The sequence below is a fragment of the Mus musculus genome, chromosome 14 (assembly GCF_000001635.26).
Source record: "Mus musculus strain C57BL/6J chromosome 14, GRCm38.p6 C57BL/6J".
NCBI classification, from domain to species: Eukaryota; Metazoa; Chordata; class Mammalia; order Rodentia; family Muridae; genus Mus; species Mus musculus.
This window is the reverse complement of record NC_000080.6, coordinates 67,242,079-67,265,801: the sequence shown is the minus strand read 5'-3', so window position 1 is coordinate 67,265,801 and position 23,723 is coordinate 67,242,079. Positions and strand designations below refer to the sequence as shown.

The window sequence follows — 23,723 nt, the reverse complement described above, 5'->3', positions numbered from 1 at the left end:
CCTCACTAGACTATGCTCCACGTTGTAGCCCTAACTGTCTCCCCAACAAACCCAGAAGGGAGTATTCCATTTCCAGATCAAAGGTCATCGCACTGTTCTTTCTTTTCTTCCTGGTGGTCGATAGGCAGGTCTTTGATATGTACACATTTTTAGTTCAGGGAGAGTGAGGCAGCCCAGTGACCATCTATCTCTCGTCTTCAATCTTCTCCCTCCACCCCAGCTTAGAGCAGCAATGTATTTATTCTGCTCATTCACACGGGAGCCTCTTTAGCTACTGTGTGCTAACTATACACTACTTAGCCTGCTTATTTATTCAGTGAGAGAGACCAGGGATGGTGAGTGTCCAAAGGACAAATAGAGCAACCAGGCTGACTCTTCTAACTCAGACCTATGTCCAGGGAAGCTATATCCCAAAGCCAGCATCCTGGTTTCTTTCAACCACCCATATGCCCGCGCCTGTTTTCCGTTTAATCATCTCAGCCTCTATGCTAAGCAAGAGAAAATAACTCAATAGTTGCACTAGCCAGTTTTAAACTGCAAACAGAAAAGGGCCCAGCCGCATTCAGAGGGAGATGTGGCTACTGGAGGTAAGGCTAGGAATCGCCTTGTTTAGCTCTAAGGATGCTGGGAACAATAAGAAACTGGGTAGAGAAGGAGAAAATGTTTACTCCAGCATTAAAATGGGCTGTGAGCATCCCCACTCTCTTCCTTGATCTCAAGAATCTCAAGAAAAGCCCTCTCAGCTCTCTCCTGTGCTCTCTCTCTCTCTCTCTCTCTCTCTCTCTCTCTCTCTCTCTCACAAAAATAAACTGTCTCTTGAGTAATAAAGTCAGGACACTTGCCAGTAAAAACTGGTTAAGGTCATCACTTCTGAAGGGCAAAGAAGTTTTAGACACGATGTCACGTGAGATCGCCATTCAGCACATTTAGTGAAATGGTTAAAAATAATAAAAAATAATGACAGTAGTGGAGTTACTATTTTTTTTTAAGGCACAGAAGTCAGAGAGAAAATGAGAGAGCCAGATGTTTGGAAGGGATGCTGGGAAATGCTTCAACGAAAGATCTCTCCCACCCCAAACAAAAGCTTCCCCAAGGATCTTTGGAGGCTTGCTGTCATATCTGGTATGGATGTAACATCATATATCTTTTTTGGGGTTTTGCTGTGGGCTTTACTTATTTATTTATTTCATGTTAACAAAGAAGACACAATAGGGAAAACTTTTTTTTAAAGCATGGTGATTCAAACTGACCCTGAAGCACATGTCTCCCTGGGGTCCCTGCATCTGCCTTGTTTAAAGACCCAAATGGCACCAGAGGTTGTACCGATCCAATAGATCATAACAGAAAGAGGCCAGTTCCACAATGGGTTTTCCTGCAAGTCACACCACCCATTTACTGGGGGAAAGACATTGCAGCCTCTTCAGGCTCCAGAGGAAGATGGTGGCTCTTTATAACACATAACACAAACAGGTCAGAGCCAAGGGGCTATTACCAGATTCAAATGAGCTCTCAGGGGAAGCCACTGTGGCTCCAAAAACAAACCCAGAGTCCACACTGACTGCCTAGCCTGGGGTTCCAGTTCGTGTCACCTCCTTTCATAGGGCCAAGTGGGCAGTAAGACTCGGTCCTTTTTATGATCCGTTTGCTTTTACAGACCGCAGCGCACCCACAGAACCCAAAATCCCCCTGTGCCAAAGGAAGCGTTAAACCTCCACAGGGCTGCAGTAAGACTCAAGTTCCAAGGATCGCTCACTGCCAGTGACGATTAGAACAATCTGAAAATGTTCTTCAAAGAAAAATGCACTCTTTTTTGTTGTAAGAGAGGTGTAAACGCCAGCCAATCTCTTTTGGCACCCAGTACCGTACGAAGTGGTTTTGCCGTGCCACCTCTCAACAAAAAAAAAAAAGAAAAAAAGAAAAAAGAAAAAGAAAAACCACCCTCAATGAACATCCTCCAAGGACCAGCTTTGAAAGGGGGTTTTGCGTATCAGGTTAACGCATGCACTTGGCACAGCCCAACTTTCACACCAAGGCTCTGGGGTGCGGGGTGATAAGAGCCAGGTTCTGTTTGTTAACAATAAGGCAATTATTTCTTTGGTACTTCATTGAGAGGAGGGGGGGGGAATCTTACAACAAAGATTCAAACAAGGATTCCCTAGGGAGACAACGGAACTGGTAGGTTGGAAAAGTTTTTTGTTTTTTTGGTTTTTTTTTTTTTTCTTTATTCTTTCTCAGGAGCAAACATGGGAACCATTGAAAGAAGAAGAACGAAAGCAAAGTTCGGGTGTTTGCTGTCTGCTCTCAGACACAGGCATTTGACACCATAAGGGAAGACAGACAGTAGAGACAGGAAAGCCCCACAGACGACGACGACAGTAAATGGGAAAGGACGAAAAGTATAGACGCGTAGGAAGAAAGGCAGGAGCAACAGAGAGAAGCAGGTGGAGCGAGGAAAGGCAGGAAGTACAGTCTGAAGCACTTCCTGTGTGTTTGGAAACTAACGCGGACCTTCCTGAGTAAACCCTATATCTGGGGGCAGGGAAAAGGGGGGGAGGGAGGTCCGGTTTTTTGTGTTTATTTGTTTCTTGCTTTTTAACTCCTAACAGAAACTCAGCATCTCCTTCCATGTGCGATGTGCTCGAGTCATCACCGAGGTATGTATTCAGAGGTAAAGGAGCAGAAACACCAGAAACGGCTGGCATCCTTTAACTTGAAGCTCTTCAGAAGAGAGGTATGCATGACTGTCAGCGGGGAGAAATCCTTCCAAAGGCTTCCTGAATGGGATTTCGGCCTCTAGACCAAGATCTCCTAAGTTTCCCTAGACCTCTCTAATAGGCGACAAGTTTAGGCACCAAATGCAAGGGGGACATTCAGTAGTACTTCCCAAGGTCTTAGTATGGCAGCCCCGCAGGATAGTTTTGCTCAGCTGGTAAAACCCAAAATAAACGGCAAGCAGTGACTTCCCATAGAAGCATGCCTCGGGAGCCCCACTTTCCGTCCCTGAGGAAGGAGGAGGATTCTAGAGAGACTGAGATCTTCCACAGGCAGACCGGTCCTCCGTCAAAGTGAGTGGTCACCAGCTCATTGGCCTCAGAATGACTTCAGAGAACCTCCATGCAATGAAACTGCAATTCCTGTTGTTGGAACAGGCTAGTACCCTTGATGTGATGGGTCATCGCCCTGTGGCCTCTGGGGTAACCTGCTGGTTCCAGTCACCATTGAGAACAGCTAAACCTACTCTGGGATAGCCTTGCCAGGGCCACCACGTTCCAATTACACCTAGATCGATGCCAACTTCCCATTGCTTCTTTCTGCGGTATTCTTCAAGCACCCTGGCTTGCTAAATCACCCAAGCTGCGTGTCATGTTATAGCTATATGAGGTAAGCTAGCCTGTGCCTCAACATGGGGTTTTCCTTTCCAAGCTAGTTTAAGTCTGACATCTTTAGAATGGATGTCACACTTAAGAATAACTTCTTTACTGGGAATTGTCAAGAAATGGGGAGGCAACCGTTTCAAAGGTGGCATCAGTTTTGAAAACCTCGGAGCCTGCCCCCGGCCCGCCACCCCCCCCCCCGGCCCCCGTTGGTAGGCAGGTAGCAGCCATTGGAGTGAACGTTTGAGTAAGGCACAGGGGTCTCGGGAAAGTCATGAGGGAAGACTTACCCCAATGGAAACCCTACGAGGCTTTCTTCATTGTCTAGTTCGTTTACTGCCAGTCTCACTGATGGGAATTAGACAGTTGCTTTAAGACCAAAAAAAAAAAAAAAAACTCCAAAGCCACCATAAAAATAGAAAATGATTGCTTCCTGTCATGACCAAATATTAAACACAGTGCACACCTAATGACTCTATCCCTCCCCGGGGACAAAGCTTTATGAACAATAAAGTCCCCACGGGCCTTCACTGTTTAGGTTGAGGGGTCTCATTATGGGCTCCCTGATCCAATACCACTCACAAGCCCACTGGACACCACTGGAGGAGAAAGCCAGCACCCTGGAGTTACCATCAGAACTCCTCCCCTGAAGGCAGAGCTTCATTCCTCCAAGAGGGAACGGAAGGAAGAAAAGAGAGATGTAAGGGAAAGGTGTCGGGGTGCAGGTAGCCAATGGATTAGGCGGGAACTCTACCCACTTGGCTGCATTTTCAACTCTTTGATTCTGAGACGGTTTCACTGAGCTCAGGCTGGCCTCAAATTTGCCATGTAGCAGCGCATGACCTTGAAACTCCTGATCTTGCCTCCGACTCCCCAGTGCTCAGAACGAGAGCCTTGCCACCTGGTAGGGTTTATGCAATGGATGCTAGGGATGGACCACATCCAGGGCTCAGTGAGCGTTCTAGCAAAGGAATCACATCACCAACCCCTAGCCAAAACATTACTGACTGTCAGAGTGGGACTTAAGGCTACATCTGTCACAAGAGAGGTGCAGCAGTTGGAGAAACAGCAAGGGAAATCCTAAAACAGGAGGCAGGAGGCAAGAGGCAGGAGGACAGGGACACAGGAGGAAAAGAAGAAACAAGAAAGACAGGGAAGAGGAGGGTACTACAAGGAAGTGGAAGATTTTGGGGTGTTTTAATTTTGTTTTTTAATCTACCATCTATACCTTCTTCTGCATAGGTTGAAGCTACACGACAACCAACACTCATAGCCAGGTTTTTTTTCAAGTTCACTGCGTTATCTGGACATGGGTCTAAAGGGCAGCCCCTCCTCCTCCTCCTGTGAGTTAGCATCTGGATGCTCAGATGTGTCCAACACTCCGAGCTGACTTAGATGACCCGCAAGTGGACCCAGCATTAAACAGAAGTCAAGTCTGGCTCTCGTTCAAACGTCAGCCTGGACAGAGCAGAGAGCATGGAGCTTCCTTACCTCTTAGTCCCTGCCGTTTATCACCGCCGCCTAAACGGTCCCACATGTGGGAAGCACTGTGGAAGGAGACCCGGGGAATGTGGAACAAAGGCTTTTAGAGAAGTCAGAATGTGACTCGCCAAGTAGACAGGGGACTAAACAAAAGCAATCCAGGAGAGGTGACAAGTCCATAAAACAGGGTCTAGACAGCATGAGACCAAGGCACCAAGAAACGACAAAAAAGAAGGGAAGAGACTGAATGTGGGGGCTGGGAAGGAGTGAATTTCTGTCCAGAACAAGAAACTGAGGAAGGGAGCTAAGGGTGACTTCTAAGCTTAAATCCTGATGCCTATACTCTTTTAAATAATGCTTAAGAATGAATCGAATGAATCAACTTCTATAAAACACAAGGTGAAGGAGTTAAGCCATACAGAGAGAGAAAACACACATAGAGAGAAAAGATTTTTAAAGGCTCTGGGACCAGTCAGGGTCATGTGTCATCCTGCCTTCCCCACAAGCCTAGGAAATCACACATTACTTTCCTATTCTTCAGATAACATGGATTCCATTAGAGTTACTGTATAAAGTACATGATTCATGGTTATTTATTGAATTTCAAATAAATAATAAATAAAATTTTTTCAGGTAACTTTATTCCAAGGATGTTGCATGAGACAGACTTTACAGAAGAAGAAAAAAAGACTTCATTGTTTCTCTGAAACTTAAGTTTAACTGAGAAATACTTATATTTTTAAAATAATCCTGCTCATAGAATATACAAATCTATCTGGGTATCTTATAGTTTTATTTGCAAGTCCATCTTCTATGAGAAGGAAGAAATGAATGAATGAATGAATGAATGAATGGCAGAGGAGGCTTCAAACTAATTCTAGTTCCAGATTTTACTGTGATCATTATCATACTATAAGACTAATGTTCACTTTAAGCCCTCAGACCACATGTTCTAAGTCTGTATTGAATGTATACTTAGTTATTCTGAAATAAGAAAATGCTTTTTGCATAGGATAAAAGAAATATTCTTGACCATGGAAGAAATTGGCTACACAGAACATTCTTCATTATCCTGGCTCTGCCCCATGGTACATGCTTAGAAGGTGGTGCATGCCCCAGCCCTTCAGACCAGTTAAAAGCTTTACAATTCAGTATTGTAATGTGATACTCAAAAAGCCCACAGTTTCTCCTGTCCCTTGCCCAGGTCACCTCAGTGTTTGACCTGGGAGCTAGAGAGAAACCCAGATGAGTCTTTGACCTGCCACCTGGCTTATGAAACCATTCATCTATAGATGGGTTTTATCCCTTGAAATATGGGGTGACAGTACCAGTATGTAGTTAAAAAATAAGTCGGGGACACCTTTGAGTGAACTGGAAAAATACCTTCTGCACTCATGCAGATAAAACTTCCCATAGAGACCCACTTCAGGGCTTTCCTGGAGGGACCAGGCACGAGAGCATTTGCACCTACCATGGTTGCAACCTCCCCTCAACACTGTCTTGTGATCTGTCCTTTGAAAAAGCCCTGGCATCATATGGGGCTCATAGCATACAGCTGTCATCCCTGAAGTATCAGCCTACACCCAGGGGTCCCCTTCCTGCAAATGTCTCCATCCCTGCCATTGTATCCATGGATGAAAAATTTCTTCCTTATGCCCGTCTCACAAGGTTTTGTAATAAGGGAGAAACTGCTGTGTTGCACCCCAGGCCCGACTCTGTCTTCCTGGTAATCTTTGTGGAGAAGAAAAAAAGTAAGTCTACGATAGTCATTTTAAGTCAAGAACAAAACCTTCCAGGAGGACAGTCGTTCAACTGATGCAAATACCTTATCTTCGCAGATTATATTGCTGCAATAAAAATCATGACCACAAGCAACTTGGGAAGGAAAAGTGCTTATTTCTTCTTAGAACTCTCAAGGCACACTGCATCCCTGGGGAAAGTCGGGGCAAGAACTCAAGGCAGGAACTGCAATGGAAGCAGTGGAGGAACCACTTATTGGCTTGTTCTGTTTATGTCCTTATATACCCCACAACCACTGGACACAGATGGCACTGCGCGCGCACAGTAGGCTGAGCCTTCCCACATCCATCAAGGAAATGCCGCAGAGGCTTGCCAATCTTTCAGAGGCATTTTTTTTTAAGCTGAGGTTCCCTCATTTCAAATGACTCTAGTCTGTGACAAGCTGACAAAACAAACAACAACAACAACAACAAAAACACTAACAAGTGCACACCGCATACACTTGGGCTTAGATGGGCCATCGGACACCAAGCTCCCATCTCCTAACTTCCTTTCTGAGAAATGAGCCTCCATTTTTTATCTCCAGATCAATGTGGAAACAAACCCTCAAAGAATAATTCCTACAAGACTTTGATCAACATCCACAGAGTCCTTCAAGTCCTAGTGGGCAGGTCCCCAAGTCTCCAAGTCACGTAGACAATATTTTCTCATCTCCTTGGCATGTATGTCTCATCTCCCAACCATGTGACCTGTTAGTTTCTTGGCTGAGTCAAAAATATACCCCAAAGAACTTACTCAGGCCCTTTTACCCAAATATAAAAATTAAAGGCAGACTGGAGAGATGGCACAGCATTCAGCATTGGGAGTGTTTGCTGCTCTTTCAGAAGACCCCAATCTGATTCCTAGTATCCGTCTTGGGAAGCTGACAATGGCTTGCAACTCCAGCTCTGTGGAACCCAGCACCCTCTTCTGGTACCCAAGCATCTGCACACATGTGGCAGATACCCACACAAGCACAGATATATAAATACAAAGAAAAGAAATAAAATACCCACACAAGCACAGATATATAAATACAAAGAAAAGAAATAAAATACCCACACAAGCACAGATATATAAATACAAAGAAAAGAAATAAAAATAGAACATAAATAAAAAGAAAGTCACACACACACACACACATCAGAAGTTCTAAAAGGTACCCTGTGTGTGTAAGTCTTACCATACTATTTGGGGGTGAGGGGGTGAGGTTGAGCCTGAGGCCTTAGCCAGGCTAAGTGAGCTCTCCACTACTGGCTTATATCCCAGCCATCTTAATCATAATCTTTCCCCAGCTCCACAACTCTGTTGGTCCAGTGTTAGCCAGGTAGATGAGTTTAGGAAGAGACACATTTTCTAGAAACAATTATCAATTTTTTTTTTTTTTTTGTCACAGAGCTCAGTTTCAAAGCTTTGTTCTCTTACTCATCCTGACTCGTCCATTTCTTGGCAAATCTGTTATTTGATCCTATTAGAATTTTATAAGAAAAAAATCGGAAGCAAAAACTGTCCATTCTCAATGACTCCGCGCACCCGGCGGGCCAGACAGGAGAGACTGCACTGGAAACTGATGGGGGGAGATTAAACAGGAAAGAAGTCTCCTAATGGAGAACCAGGTTGGCTTTTCCTCCTGTCATTTAGGAATTGCTTACAAATGGCTTGAATGCTAGACTTAGAGCCTCTGCTTCCTCACCAACATCGAGGCTACTGAGAAACTCACAGATCGACAGATGGCATAGCTGCAGCACTTTGTAAGGGATCGAAGCTTCTGGAGGCATGTGTTCCTGGGGACACGTGGCAACATCAGCAAAGCTTTGGAGTGGGGAGGGGCGCAAAGTGGGGGTGTAGAGAGGCAAGAAGATGAGCTTCCCCTGACACCAGGGAGACAGGGAAGAGCTGACTTTCTGATGGGAAGTTCCCTTTCATCTGCCATATTCCAAACCACTCATCCACTCTCCAAGTTCTCTCTTTGGAATACTAGTTTGAACTTAACAACTGTACTATCTAGTATCCTTTATGTTTTCTGTTACCAATAAAATAATGTCCCAGTGCTTTCATGGGGACATAATAAGTTCCCCAAAAATCTGATCTTAAATACTCTTCCAAACCTCCCTTCCCGTCACAATGCCCATGTACCTCTAAACCCATGAGGACATCCAGGAAATGTGTTCCTTCCCATAATTCCTCCTCTCAGACTCAGTCCTTCAGCTCCAGGTCGGCCAGTACAACCTTCGCCACACCCACCTCTGTCAAATCTGCAATCACCTCCACCCTTCACAAGCCCTGGAGGTTTCTATCTTGTCTCTTGTGTGGCTCTTTCTGCATCATGACATGTCTGAGGCCCCTTTGTCTTACTGTCTAAACAATAAAGTCTTGAAGGGAGAGCTTTGTTTCTGGTCAGTTTTACTCCTTGGGGCACAAAGCAAAGTTCATGACACACTATGCCCTTTGTAAATACTTCCTGAACTAATAAGGATTCATTCTGCTTTATAACCTAAGACATCTGTTCTTGGAATTTTTTTTTCAATCTATCAACCACTGGTCCTAAGACTACTAGGTCATTTTCAACTGATTACAGTTATAGGAAAGTTCCTCTATGAACTGGCAAATTTCTCAGTCACCTAAATTCCTCAAGGTTTTGTAGTAAAAAAAAAAAAAAAAAAAAAAAGAAAAAGAAAAAAAAAATCACCCTGCCAGTTAACATCAACTGAATGCCCCTGACATCCAAACCACTGCAGATATATCAGGAGAAACAGGACAATTGCTGTGGCTTTTTAAAAGTTGTATTTATTCTGTTTTATTGTTTCTATTGTATTTATTCTGTATGCTTGTTTTTCTGCGTATATGAATATGTATTAAATGCATATTTGATATCTACAGAGGTCAAAAGAGGGTATTGGATGTCCTAGAACTAGAGTTACCAATGGTCATGAACCATAATGTGCATGCTGGAAACCAAACCTGCATCTTCTTCAAGAGCAAGAAGTACTTTTAATCACTGAGCTATCTCTGTAGCCCTTTGCTTTAATGTGTGTGTGTGTGTGTGTATGTGTGTGTGTGTGTGTGTGTATGAATGACTGACTCTGGAAACGAAGCACTTTCCTAGCATGTGTGGGCACCCTTGATGCAACCTCTAATGCCCTCATCTCTAGCTCATACACACACACACACACACACACACACACACACACACACTGTATCATGTACGTGGGTACCTTCATGTATTTAATACAACTCAAAGGGAGAGGCAGTTTCATTAACACAAACAAATTCCTTGACAATCCTGCAATTGAGTTTTAAAAGACATGTGACATCTGATACCCAAAAATAAGACCATAGCAGGGAAAAGAGGCAGACACAAATATGCTAAAGGATAATAAATAATCTCTAATACCCAACCAGAACGTGACAAGTGGAAAGACCTTGGTTACTGAGACAGACTCCTCTGAGGACGCAGACTCTGACTCGGGTCCTGACAAAAGGACAGGATTTGTATCTGGAAGATTATTATCTACAAGAAACCTAGGGTGGGCAGTCTAGGAGGAAACAGAGCATCGAAAGGAGAAGAACACAAATGCTTCAGACTGGCACAGTAGACCTAGCAGGGGGTCACAGAGCATAAGAGGCAAGTGACCTGCCATCTCATCGACTGTCCCCTAAGCACTGTGTACTCTGTTTGTGTATATTTAGTTGGTCATGGACCCACAACCACCTTCTGAATAGTTAGGAGTGATGTTATTGGTGGGCACTGTTTTTGTTTTGTTTTGTTTTGTTGTTTTTGAGCTTTGTATACCCCCAGGCTAGCCTTGAATTTATTATGTAGCAGAAAAAAACAGCCTTGAATTTCTAATCCTCCCACGTGCTGAGATGGAAAGTGTGTGCACTACAACCTATCTTATGCCATGCTGAGGGCTGAACCCTGCGTTTCACACACGCTAGGCAAGCATCAACCAAGTGATAGCCCAGAACTGCTTCCTAGAAGAAAGGTTTATTTCATTTCCTCTTCCTTGGTTTAACCATTACCCAGGGATGTTCCTCCTCAACACAGGGTGACAGACTCTCTACATCACAGGCAGCAGGGCCACCTTTCCTGAGCAAGCCCTTTCCCACCTGTAGCTCTCCAAAAGGGTTGAGAAAATAGCAGACGTTTCCTTGGGAAACAACAGAAAAAACATAAAAGAATGAACAATTTACATCGAACAGATAATTGATGATTTTATTGAAAAAAAAAAAATCTAAACCTTCCCTGGGGGACAGAATTTTCACACACACACTCACACAGAGAGAGAAAAAAGAGAGAGAGAGAGAGCCCCAAAACCAGGCTTTTGGGGCCTTTTAACAGTATTAGCTAGGTGCCCCAACTGTGGAGATGGGTGTCTTCACAGAGGTCAGTAGCTTTAAGCATCACTGATGAGCACAGACTGTCACATCCAGAACTTACTTCTGGGCTTAGTACAACCAGGGAAATTAGACTACCAATCCAACGTAGCTCTTCTTACAAAGAGGGAAACCGAGGCTGAGAGGTGGCTCATGGTCTCTGTAATGTCACACAGATGGTTAGTAGGTGGGTAGGAGCCCAGGTCCTGATCTAGGTCACCACAGTGAGGACTGACACAGCTCCATTCCATCTCTCAGGTGAATGTGACTTATACAGTCTCAGCTAACACCGCAGAGGCCAGCAACCCCTGCCCGCACCCCTGCTTCCTGCTTCACTGCTCCACTGCTCCCATCAGGGGTCCTGACTTGTCATGCTCCCAAGTCTCCCTGCTTTCAAAGGCACTGAATTCTGGACACCCCCCCCCATAGTACCAAATGGCTTTAAATTCATAACTACCTGATGGAGTAAAATCTGATTTTGCTGCTGAAACTCATAACCTTAACCAATCGACCCGCAACTCCTTGAGACTGATCTACACCCCCACATGCATAATGGAGATTTTTTTTAAAGCAACTACTAGAGCTATTTAATTACCACAAGTCGGTTAGCATAATGACCAGCACACAATGAGTGCCAATTAAATATTAGCTAAACATTAGTTGTTGGAGGAAAATGACTCTCAGCTATCTGACTTGCTCTTTTCCAGGGAACAGGAGGGAGTGGTCCCAGCCTTGGCGGCTTTGCAGAGATCTCATATGCAGCTCAAGTCCAGGATGACCTGAGTGCAGGCTCCATAATAAAAGGGGAAGCAGGGACTACGCCACAAACCAGAAATACAAGCAAATAGGATTACATCTATGCCTGTGATAAGGGAAAGAGCTCCCTGTCCATCCAGGATGGACACACAGAGCAAAACACTTAGGGCTTCAATCCTATAGTGATGACTCTCTGCATGCTTCTAGCCCTTAAGAAGCTCCGGACTGTGAGTGACAGGCTCAAGAGAGGAGAACGACAGCAACAGCCCGGGAATCTAAGCTGTGGTTCTCAGGAGGAAGGTAGTCTAGTATTCTACAGGACACTCAGAGATGGGAAGTGGCTATTCTAGGAACTGGAGGAAGGGTGGATGAGGACACTGCCACCCGGCTAACAGCCCCTGGTAAGATTGCCTACCAAGATGACAGCCGGAAATGAAGACAACTTCATTTAAATAGGGACTCTGGAAACGACTCAATCAATAAAGTACTTGCTGTGCAGGCACGAGGACCTGGGTGCAGATCCCCAGAATACACGCAAAACGTCACACAGCAGGCAGCATGTGCCCATAAGCCCAGCACTAAAGAGGCAGAGACAGGAGGATCACTAGGACTTGCTGGTCAGCCAGTCTAGATGATCTCAAAAAATAAGATAGAGAGAGGTGACGGGAGATACTGGCTTTCAACTTCTGGTCTCCACATGTATCCTCATATCACACACAAGCTTGCACACACACACACACACACACACACACACACACACACACACACTGCAATGTGGAGCTGCCTTGAAGATACTGTGCTAAGTGAAACAAGGCAGTCACAGAAGAACAAAGGATGCACAAGTCCATTATCTGTGATGCAGGAGATAGACAGGTAGGTACAGGGGTGGGTGGGGTGAATAGGAAGGAATAGAGAGTTGTTTAATAGGCACATAGTTCCAGTTTCAAAAGACTAGACAGTGCTCTATGGATGGAGAGCACTTACAGCTACCATGACAACGCGCCTGACTAAACCCAAAGCCTCATCGTGGTCAAGGTGGTAAATGTCATGTCACATATATTTTACTACCATTTAAACAAACATACAAAAAAAAAGGCTCTGATGAAGAGAAAACATCTCAAAAAGTCTCTGTGGGCAATTGTTTGAGCAAACTTTCTGAATCATAGCCATTCTGTTGCTCATTGGGCTTCTTGAAAAAGAAAAAGAAAAAAGAATAAAAACACATCAATACTTGAAAAGATTCTCCTGAGTGGGGTGGGGTGGGGTGGGGTAGGGGGCTCAGACACGTGTGAGATTAGAATCCTCAGACGAGACTGCTCAGTTAGTGTGTGAGAAATGGGTTGGGCATGTTCTTTTCTTACCCTCCAGGGTTACCTATGGGGAGGCTCCTCCTACAGAGATTCATACAAGGTGGCTCACAGGGGAAAGGTACTTCCTGCCAAGGCTGGTGAACTGAGTTCCATCCCCAGCACCTACTTCATAGAAGGAGAGAACTAACTCCTTCATGTTGTCTTCTGACCACTGCGCATGCACTCGAGCATGTGCAGACTCACATGATCAATCAATCATCAATCAATATTGTAAAGATTCAAAAGGAAGCCTCGCCGTTGTGAGGTTCCTGGATGTGAACTACTCTGCAGATGACAATGTGATGCTGAAATGTTAAAGGGTGAAGTTCACACCAATCTAATTATGAGCCTGTCCCTAAAATTTTCTTCATGTGAACAAAGTATGAGGTTGTATCCAACCCAATGGCTCAATGATCAGGCCAAAGAGACTTCCAGACAGAAGAGAGAGTTTAAAGAGCATCCAGCCTGTGGCACCAGAGCTGATTTAGAGCTTCCCTCAGAACTACAAAATGGAAAGTATTTCTATTTACCAGACAAGACTTCTCCGCCAAAAGAAGCCCAAGACCACAGAGAGGATTGTGTCATTGTTACTGTTTGAACATGAAACATGAAACACTTGGTTACCAAATGGTGGTGCTGTTTTGAGTCTGTGTCATGGGGCCTAGCCGGCTACAGGCTTAAGGGATACAGCTCTGCCGACTTCCGGCTGAAGACCCTCTGCTTCCTGGTCCAAGCCATTTCCTAAGCCACTTCTGCTGGCTCCTGCTGCCACAACGCTGACCCGTTCCACTCCTTCTCCACCTTGCTGGACCTCCTGCAACCCCTCATCAAAATAGAGCTCTGTCAGGTCAGCAACATAAAATAAGCGATACATCTGTCATGTTTTGTATTTTCCCGAAGAACTTTGCATTTTTTTGTACTGAAAAATGGGTGAATCTGAGCCCCTCAATTCACGTGACTTTTCAGTGTCTTTGCAAATCCTTGTAATTCTACTGGCCTGAGCTTTCTGGAAGAAGGGGTGGTTACCCAAAACTTCCCAAAAGCATGCTGAAGATACAACTAAGAATGAGAAAATAGATCCAGGCAATGGTGGCATACACCTTTAACTCCAGCACTCAGGAGGCAGAGGCTAGTAGATATGTGAGTTCAAGGATGGCCTGGTCTACAGGTGAGTTCCAGGACAGCTAGGGCTACAGAGAGAAACCCTGACCTGAAAGGGGCTGGAGAGACAGCTGAGTGGTTAAACAAACTAACTGCTCTTCCAGAGGACACAGGTTCAATGCCCAGCACCCACATAGTGGCTGACAAATATCTGTAACCTCAGTTCCAGGAAGGCCAGAACCTTCTTTTGACCTCTGAGACGTTGCACTCACATAGTGCCCAGACATGCATATAGACAAAACACTCATGCACATAAAATAAAATAAAATAAAATAAAATAAAATAAAATAAAATAAAATAAAATAAAACAACAAATCACACACACACACACACACACACACACACACACACACACAAAGTAGGTGTATGTTTCTAGAGAGAGCCATCAAGGTAGAGAGACATTTAGCAGGATACACCTCTTAAGTTTGGAGCTAAGTCTTGGTAAACAGAAAACCAAGTTCCTGGTAAGGATCCCCTACTGTAAAAGCTAACTATCAATTAAGGGGCCACACAATGTTGAACACTGCTTTTCGAATTTGGAGCGGCCTGTTGGAAACTGAGCCGTTGCTAAGGTGTGATCACAGGGGCTCCTTGGGCAACGCAGTTGTTTGGTTGCAGCCTAGAATCCCTTGTGTCATGTAGGAGTGCTGTTTGCCTCACCCTGACCAAAGACTCTAATTGGCCATTGCTGATGTGAAGGGCATCTCTATGACGTTTTCTGCCTCCTGTTTCGTTATCCCATAGAGATCCCATAGAGAGTATATCATCGATATACCCGTATCCTTTCACTGCGGTGTTGCAGTCACCAAGGCAATACATGCATACATACACACATACATACATACATACATACATACACACACACACACACACACACACACACACACACATACATACAAAAGAAACCCTTGAAAGGGGATGGAACGTTGAAGAATCATGCTTGTGCCTCCCCCTTCCATGAACATTTACAAATCCAAGGGAGTAAGTCCTCTTCCCTTGAGCTGGAGTGGAGAGAGTGAGGGATGTGCCTACGCTTCGAGGAGGCTCAAAAAGAGACGTGTAAATTAACTGCATCTGGCGAGGCTGGGTGCGGAAGGGTGAGATAATTAGCCGGTAGTATGGGAACAAGGGCAAAGGAGAGACCTGGACATTTACTCAGAGGAAAGCTGAAATCAACTGCTTTGCACCCATTTGGTGCTCCGTAAGGAAATGCGACACCTTAGCGCTGGCAGCCGTTGAACCCAAGGACCATATGAACAGGGCCAATCAAATCGCTGGACGATACAAGCTCCACCCACCTTCCCACCTAACAAACAGGAGCCTGACTGCGTACATGCCTTCTCACTTCTTAAAAATGAAGGCAAGACCTTAAAATGGAGGTTATACCCAAGAGACGTTTGAGAGCAGCGAGATAAGGCTCTGGTGAGGAAGCCATGTCTTCAGAAAAGGACTCTACAATAAGGAAGACGCACAAATGCATACGTTTATAGTTGTTCATAATAAAAGCAGTTCTCCTAAGACCTGGCGTTAAACAAGTGTATAGCATTGTTCTGCTTGTATGTTTCCATGTGTGCATGTGCAGTGTTTGGAAGTAGCACGTATTTCAGGTGACTCAGAGACTTCGCCAGGCTCTTTGGATGTGTACATAATGTTTAAAACAAATGCCACCGTCACATTACATTTGTAAGGACACAATTTCTACCATCTTAGAAAAATGTGAAGCACTCTAACACAACCCATGAAGACACCTAATATGAAACTCTTTTGTCTCCACAGAAGAAAGAATATTGCCTTCTGGGAGCTGCAGAGATAGCCAAGTGGTTAAGAAGTTATGCTCTCTCCCAGAGGACCAGAGTTCAGTTCCTGACATCCATCTCTAGCCACCCCAATGCCCTCTCCTGGCCTTGATGGGAACTGCACTCATGTGTACCAATCCCCACACAGACAAGTACATATAATTTTTTTAAAGACTGCTTTCTTTGTTGCTGTTTGTTTTATTGGTTGGTTTTGTTTTGTTTTGTTTTTCAAGTCAGAGTTTCTCTGTGTAGCCTTGGCTGTCCTGAAACTCTCTGTATCCCAGGCTGCCTCAAACTGACAGAGATTCTCCTGCCTCTGTCTCCTGAGTGCTGCAATTAAAGACATGCAGCTACCTCCCCCACCCCACCCCACCACCGCTGGGTTCTTTGGTGCTCTTACCATGTATTTCTCAGAGCACAATTAGCTTTATCCAGGAATGCATTTTACCAACAGCATTGAAAGTAAAAAGCTACTGCGAAGCAGAATCGGTGGGATGTGTGCTTGTAAGATGCAAGGGTCAGCTGGCATTTACAGGTCTGCAAGCATTTCTAAAACTGTCGTATGGGATATTTATCCCCAGAAGAGATATGAGAGTCATGAAACTAGGTAACCTTTCTGAAAGAGGCACTGGAGTTAGTGGGGGAAACTAGATGAGAGCCGGGCAAAGTGGGGAGAGTGCTTATAGCACAGGTCTGAGAACTCTTGTTTAGATCCCTAGAACCCACATGAAAGCCAGACTCAGTAGCATTAGTGTTTGTGATACTGGCGCCCCCTACAGGGAGATGGGAGGCTGTAACAGTACACTGCCCAGACACTGGTGGGCCAGCTAGCCTATGGAATGGGCAATGAATAAGAAGAGTCCCTATCTTGAACAAGGTAGAAATCAAAGACCACAATCCAAGGTTGTTCTCTGAACATCACACAAGCACTGTGGAAGCACACCATCGGACGGGCGGACACACACACACACACACACCCCACAAAGACTAGATGACGATCAGTGAGCTTATGTATACACTCCAAAGGGCAAGACTTGTATCTAGGCACTTGCATATGCTTTCAGTTCCCAGAGGATCCCAAAGGTATTGTGGGAAGGGCAGAGATGATATTCTGTGTAGTCAGCAGGCCCTAGGCATTGGTTAGAACAGAGGGCATGCTGGGAGAATGCAGTTGTTGAATTGAGGGGAGCATAAGTCTGACAGTAAGATCTACTATATTCTGGTGCCAAGTCTGCCATGCCAACTGTGCACAACACGTCTCCACTCTGGGGCTCCATTTCTTTGTTTTGTTTTGTATTTTTAATCTATAAAATGAGAAAGATGAATGGCCCCAGAGAGTTCTCCCAATGGTATATAGATATATTCTTTTATAAAAACCAGAGAAACTCCAAACAGCCCCCTTTAAATTACAAATACACATTAAATTCCCATACACATCCCACAACCACTTCCACTTGTTCGGTGCCCTCTTCCAAGCATCTCCATCCTCTCCTGCGGCCTACAGCAGCAGGCAGCATCCCCTGGCAGCCATCACTTTCCTATGGATGAACAGTGATGCTGAGTGCTTTGGCCAAGGTCAAGAGCTAGGACAGGCTCACAAGTCCAGCCTCCTAAGTCCCTATGGCTGTGCTATACTTTCCATGCAGAAAGCAAGCTGACTTTCCTGGGAAGACTGCCAGAGGTTCCGCCTCCCCACTGAGAATATACTGGAATATTAGAATAACAACTTTGGAGACGGAGGTCTCTTCGAACCATTTCAGGACCTGGCTAGAAACCCGAAAACCCACAGAAAGAAACAACAGGGAATTCTTCCCGTTTTTTAACGAAAGAGAAAAAATTAGGGATGGGAATATGGGGTTTCTTTAAAAATTACATGATTGCTGGAAGTTAATTTGGTATTTCTTCGTCGGTTTGTAAGTTCTGTTTCCAATCACAAAAACAGACAGCTGAGGACGCTTAAATCACATTTCAGTGAATTAGCATCTTGTCCCAGAGAATCTATCTCACTCTGAACACAGCGTAGAACCCAGACTACGGTCCTGTGTGTTAGGAAGGACTCTTCCTCAGTACAAGAGCAAATTTGTCAGGAGCCCGTACATGGTTACCTGAGGTGACAGACTTCAAGTCCAGCAGAAGCCACAAAACACGGTTTTTAACAATGTCACTGAGGTTGTGGTGTACTGATTCCTCCAGGGAAGTGATCGACCACACCTGCCAGAGGTACTGGGGTTGGACAAAGGCCTCACCATCCTCTGTCATCCACATATGTTATAAGACATACAAATAAATCTGCCAGTGATTTAAAGGGTCACCTTCTGAAAGGCTGGTCCCGGCACAAGTCTGTACCCCAGCGCCTGGGAAGCTGATGCAGGATGGAGCACGCATTTAAGCACAACCTGGGCTGTCAAAGTCACATCGCAAAACACCAAAGATTAAATAAGGGAGTGGATAAAGGATAACAAAAGGAAGGCCCTGATTTCTTTCCAGAGACATCGCCAACATGAGGAAATCCTGGCTGCAGGAGCTTCGTGCCTTGTAGAAAATACAAAGCCAAGCTTACAGCAGAAGTCCTCCAGGATCAGTCCTCAGAGTGGAGACTCAGGAAGGAAAGAAACTGAAGAGCAGAAATGGCGGCGACATTCCCCTACCTGTCGATGATGACCGGGTCTGAAGGGGTCTCGTTCCGGTTCCCGCAGCTCTTCTTCTCACAGCATCGACTGTAGAACGGGAAGGAGTCAAGATGGTGTGAGAGAAACCGCGTTAAACCAAAAAGGCTCCACAAGCCTACTGCAGTAAGAACACCTGGAAACAGCCTAGGTAGCCTCGGGACCCCAAGCTGCATCACAGCAAACTTTGCAACAATGTTCTATTTATTTTTCAAACCCTCAATCTGAAGCTGGGAAACTCACTCAGATTCTCTGCTCTCCAAGCTGCCAGAGCTCAACTTTCCCGAGAGCCAGATCTGGAACTTAACCACAGATGTTTGGATTTTAAGGTCTACGAGGTTACTTCCAGGCTGATGTATGACGATTTCTATGAAAGTGTATTTCAGGTCTTTGTATCCCAATAAATATTTAAAGAAAGAAAAGGTGCGAGAATGTAGAAAATAGACCAAAGGTAGCTGCCTGGGTTATTGTAAAACCTTACTGGCCTGCCAGCTTTCTCTGGAGAACTGGGTGTCCTTTCTAAGCATTTATTTATCCACTTATTGTTGTCATTCTCCAAAGAGAAAGACAAGCATTTATACATTTTTAAATGTATACATTTTATACATTTTAAAATAAAACATATATTACAAATTTATACATTTTTAATTTTATGCATTATAAAATTATACATTTTATTTAAAAATGAACATATAAAAAAAAGAATGTTATACATTTTAAAATAGGAAGGAAATAAACCACAGAGTTGGAGAAGAGTAGCTAACAATTCTGTCAAAGCAGAAATAGGACTTAATTGTATCCAAGTTCCAGTCTTAAAGTCTCTGCCTCCTGAGGTGTCCCCCTCTGTAACGTACAGGGAGCCTGGTAGACAGACAGACAGACAGACAGAGAAATGTTGAGGAAAGGAGGAACTGAGAGAGGAAACGTGGGAAGAAAGGTGGAAGGGAGGGAGGAGAGAGAGAGAGAGAGAGAGAGAGAGAGAGAGAGAGAGAGAGAGAGAGAGAGAGAGAGAATACAGAGCAACTACAACAATGAGAAAAGGCCCCAAATGGCTCTGAGGAAGCAACATGCCAGCCCAAAAGTATCTGTTCAAATTAAACAGACAAACGTGAGGTGGCCAACCCTGTACACAAATCCCCAGCTGCTGCTCATCAGACCACACTCTCTTGAACACTCACTATCAAGTATGGTTGATTCAGCCTGTAGCCATGGCATAGCTCCTAAGAAAACCACAACCATCCCTACATGTCGAAGCTATCTAATACATGAGCTACCATATCGTTGCCGGGAATTGAACTCAGGACCTCTAGAAGAGCAGCCTGTGTTCTTAACTGCTGAGCCATTTCTCCAGCCCCAGAGCTACCTAATACATGTTCGTAATAACCATCTGCATGTGAAGGCTTCCATGCCATGGTTTCTCTGAAGCTCAGACCTAGAGCGCCACCTCTAAGAAACTGCTAGACCAGGAATAAGAGGTCTGACATCTAACCCATCACTAACTAACCACATGAACTCAGTCCATTATCCTGAATCCCTCTGAGTTCTGCTTCCTTCTCCAGAAAGCATTAGGGTTGATTATCTTTAGAGGGGCTTCTAGGTTTCAGCTGATGAGGGGGAAGTGATGGGAGGGAGTGCATGCAAATTACAACAGTACAAAAAGAAACAGGAATAAGACCCATGTGGCAACAAGGTACCACAAAACCTGTCCCAGCCCAGGCAAGGGTCTGCTCAGTGACCCTCTGCAGCCTGCCCATTCTCCCTCTGATTCTCCACAGGATTGAATACACACAAGCAAATGTAAAGGCTGGAGAGATGGCTCAGCAGTTAAAAGCACTGACTGCTCTTCCTGATGACCCAAATTGGATTCCCAGCACCACGTGGTGGCTCACAACATCTGTAGCTTCTGCTGCAGAAGATCCCATGTCTTTTCACAGTCACCTAGGGCACCAGGCATGCATATCACACACACACAGATATAGAAACAAAACACAGGTAGAAAAAGAAGTTGTTATTGGTGGTGATGGTGGTGGTTTTTTGGTTGTTTGGTTTTGGTTTTGGTTTTTTGAGACAGGGTTTCTCTGTATAGCCCTGGCTGTCCTGGAACTCACTCTGTAGACCAGGCTGGCCTCTAACTCAGAAATCTGCCTGCCTCTGCCTCCCGAGTGCTGGGATTAAAGGCATGTGCCACCACTGCCCCACCTGTTTTGTTTTTCAATACTGGGTTTTCCCTGGACAGTCCTGGGTGTCCTAGAATTTGTTCTGTAGACCAGACTGGCGTCAAACTCACAAAGATCAGCCTGGCTTGGCCTCCCAAGTACTGGATTAAAGGGGTGTGTGCTGCCTTTATTTATTTATTTATTTATTTATTTATTTATTTTTATATTTTATTCAACTTTACGCATATAAGTGGTTTGCCTGCAGGTATGTGTTCCACACGTGTGCCTGGTGTTTAGAGGGGGCAGAAGAGGATGTTGAGTCCCCGAGAACTGAAGTTACAGGTGACTATGAGCTAGCGTATGGGTGTTAGAAACTGGAACTGGGTCCCCTGCAAGAGTGGCAAGTGTTCTGAACTGCTGAGCCATCTCTCCAGCCATCTTTTTATAAAAAAAATAAAATGAATATTTACAAACGTTTGAAACCCCTCTCTCGCCAGAGATATACAGATTCACTGGTGGGCCACCATACCACCCTCAGAGCGTGAAAGACCCTTGAGAGACAGGAACACCTGCCCACCCAATGAGCACGAGGCAGCTCTAAGACACACATCGAATTAGTAAATATTAAAAATGATCTCAACTTTCCTGATTGCCAGCCTTTGCCACTGGGACCTTCCAAAATAATATTTGACCTTTGAAATTATATTAGCTCTTAACTCTTAAAATTTCAATGCACCCCAATATGAACACCATAAAATCCTCCCAGCCAGCTCCACTCCACCCTCCAAAGCCTTTGCATTCCCTGCAAACTCCTCATGCACCAGGCCCACCCCCTACCCACACACTAGACAGCTAAAGACCTCCAAAGCTAGACTGTCCTTTGACATCACCAGCTTGTCGGCCTAGTCCCAACAATGTGCGCAGCACTGGTACAATTTAATTACAATCACATATGCCCTTAGAATGTGCCAATCTGTTTAGCTTGGGGTGGAACGATTCTGAGGAGGCCTGTAAGTTTGCAAAATTTCAGCTGCTTTTCATGAGAATTTTCTCTATTGTGCCAGGATGGTATAACGTGAGGGAGTCAGGCAGGGACAGAAATGCAGAGAAACTGAGCCTTCGTTTCCAATAGGAATATATTGAAATATCACCTCTATCTAATATCAGCACCCAGCAGAGAAGAGATACACAGACATTCACTGGGGCACTAAACTTCAATAGTAAAAATATAAACATAATAGGAACTAGTTATATTGCCCCATTTGAATGTTCCTTATAATTCTCTGGGTCTCTCAGTTAAAACAAATTCCTTTTCCAGTTTTTGGGTTGATTTGGTTTTAAAGGAAGCTCTCATTAATGTGGTCTGGTTGTGTTTAGTTTGATCCTTAAGTAGCAGTCAGTCTTAGCATTCCTAAGAAACAACAGAAGCAGTAAACCTAAGACACATAGAAACCCATGGTCCCCGACACTGTTGGGAGCTGACACTCAGGAACTGGGTCCGTGAATTACTCAGGTGACATTGTCCCGTTTTCTTTCCTCTCTGAACAAGGTCTGAATGACCAACTCAGGTTTACCTACTTAAGTTTCAAGGCTCTTAGGGTTATACTTCAACAGACAGTTTCCTCGGTCTGAAGTTCCTGAGAAGAAATTTTTTGTTTGGTTTAATTTGGTTTTTTGTTTGTTTGGTTGGTTTTGTTTTTTGTTTTTTGTTTTTTGTTTTTTGTTTTTTGTTTTGTTTTGTTTTGTTTTGTTTTTGAGGCAGGGTTTCTCTGTGTATCTCTGGCTGTCTTGGACCTCACTCTGTAGACCAGGCTGGCCTCAAACTCACAGAGATCTGCCTGCCTCTGCCTGTCCCAGTGCTGGGATTAAAGATGTGTGCCACCACTGTCCTACATTTTGTTTTGCTTTTAACTGGCAATGACAAGAAAGAAGGAAAGAAAGAAAGAAAGAAAGAAAGAAAGAAAGAAAGAAAGAAAGAAAGAGAGAAAGAGAGAAAGAAAGAAAGAAAGAAAGAAAGAAAGAAAGAAAGAAAGAAAGCAAGCAAGCAGGCTAACTTCAATAGGTTAAAACTAAACTACCAACTACCCTGAGGGTTTGTGGGGTTTCTTTTTCTCATGTGTGAAAGTGAAAGCTATCTCTCTGTGTCCCTGCCTGTTTAGGTTTGGTTTAGTTAATTCTACAATTTATTTGGGGTGCCTTCTGCTTAAAACACTCTCAAGTTGCTCACAAGGCCTCTCCTCCCTATGGAATCTTTGAAGAGGGAAAAAGAAAAACAAAGGCTTGGGGGAGTGGAGATTGAATCTGAGAAATTTTTATCACAATTCTGAATCTTACCTGAATTTTTTTTTTAGGAAAGGGGAAAATGAGAGAAAGATGAAAAGATGGCTGGGGAAGGGAAAAAAAAAAAGCCCTGGTCTCAGTCTGAGGATGTCTAGTCAGCCAAACTCCAGCCCAAGATAAGCTAATGTGTCCTTTTCCCTTCCAAACTCATTTTTTAAAATTCAACCCTCAACTTTCAAAAATCTGTCTCTAATTTCAAACTCAAATAAGCTCACAGCATGGTGGCTTTTGTTTTGTTTTCTTCTCCCCAACTCCTCCCTGCGATTGCATAACAAAAGTGTCTAAATTCACACCATCTGGCCGATAAAGACACTGGCCCCACTGCCCGGCTGGCCCATCTGATTAGGGCCCTGTCTAGCCTGCGCCTTGTGGCGAAAAGTCACAGCTGTGGGGTTTGCTCACGCTCAATACAACTCTGTTATTAGCCAGCTGTAGGCCTAGAGACGACTTCTGTTCAAATTATAATATCTTTTAACCCTCTGAGCAT

The 23,723-nt window shown here is 44.4% G+C and overlaps 1 protein-coding gene and 1 long non-coding RNA gene across 4 annotated transcripts in view; one reads left to right on the top strand and one right to left on the bottom strand.

Annotated features, from left to right (window-relative positions):
* Ebf2 (early B cell factor 2) overlaps positions 1-23,723 on the bottom strand; it is a 197,661-nt gene that overhangs the window by 165,151 nt on the left and 8,787 nt on the right. For all 3 annotated transcript variants that reach the window (NM_001276387.1, NM_010095.6, NM_001360202.1), the window contains one exon: positions 18,723-18,791. In NM_001276387.1, the coding sequence (NP_001263316.1) occupies positions 18,723-18,791 (69 nt within the window). The remainder of the gene's footprint in view (positions 1-18,722; positions 18,792-23,723) is intronic.
* Gm52149 lies at positions 984-8,116 on the top strand. The gene is made up of 2 exons (XR_003951221.1): positions 984-1,122; positions 1,655-8,116. It is a non-coding gene; the product is annotated as a predicted gene, 52149 (long non-coding RNA).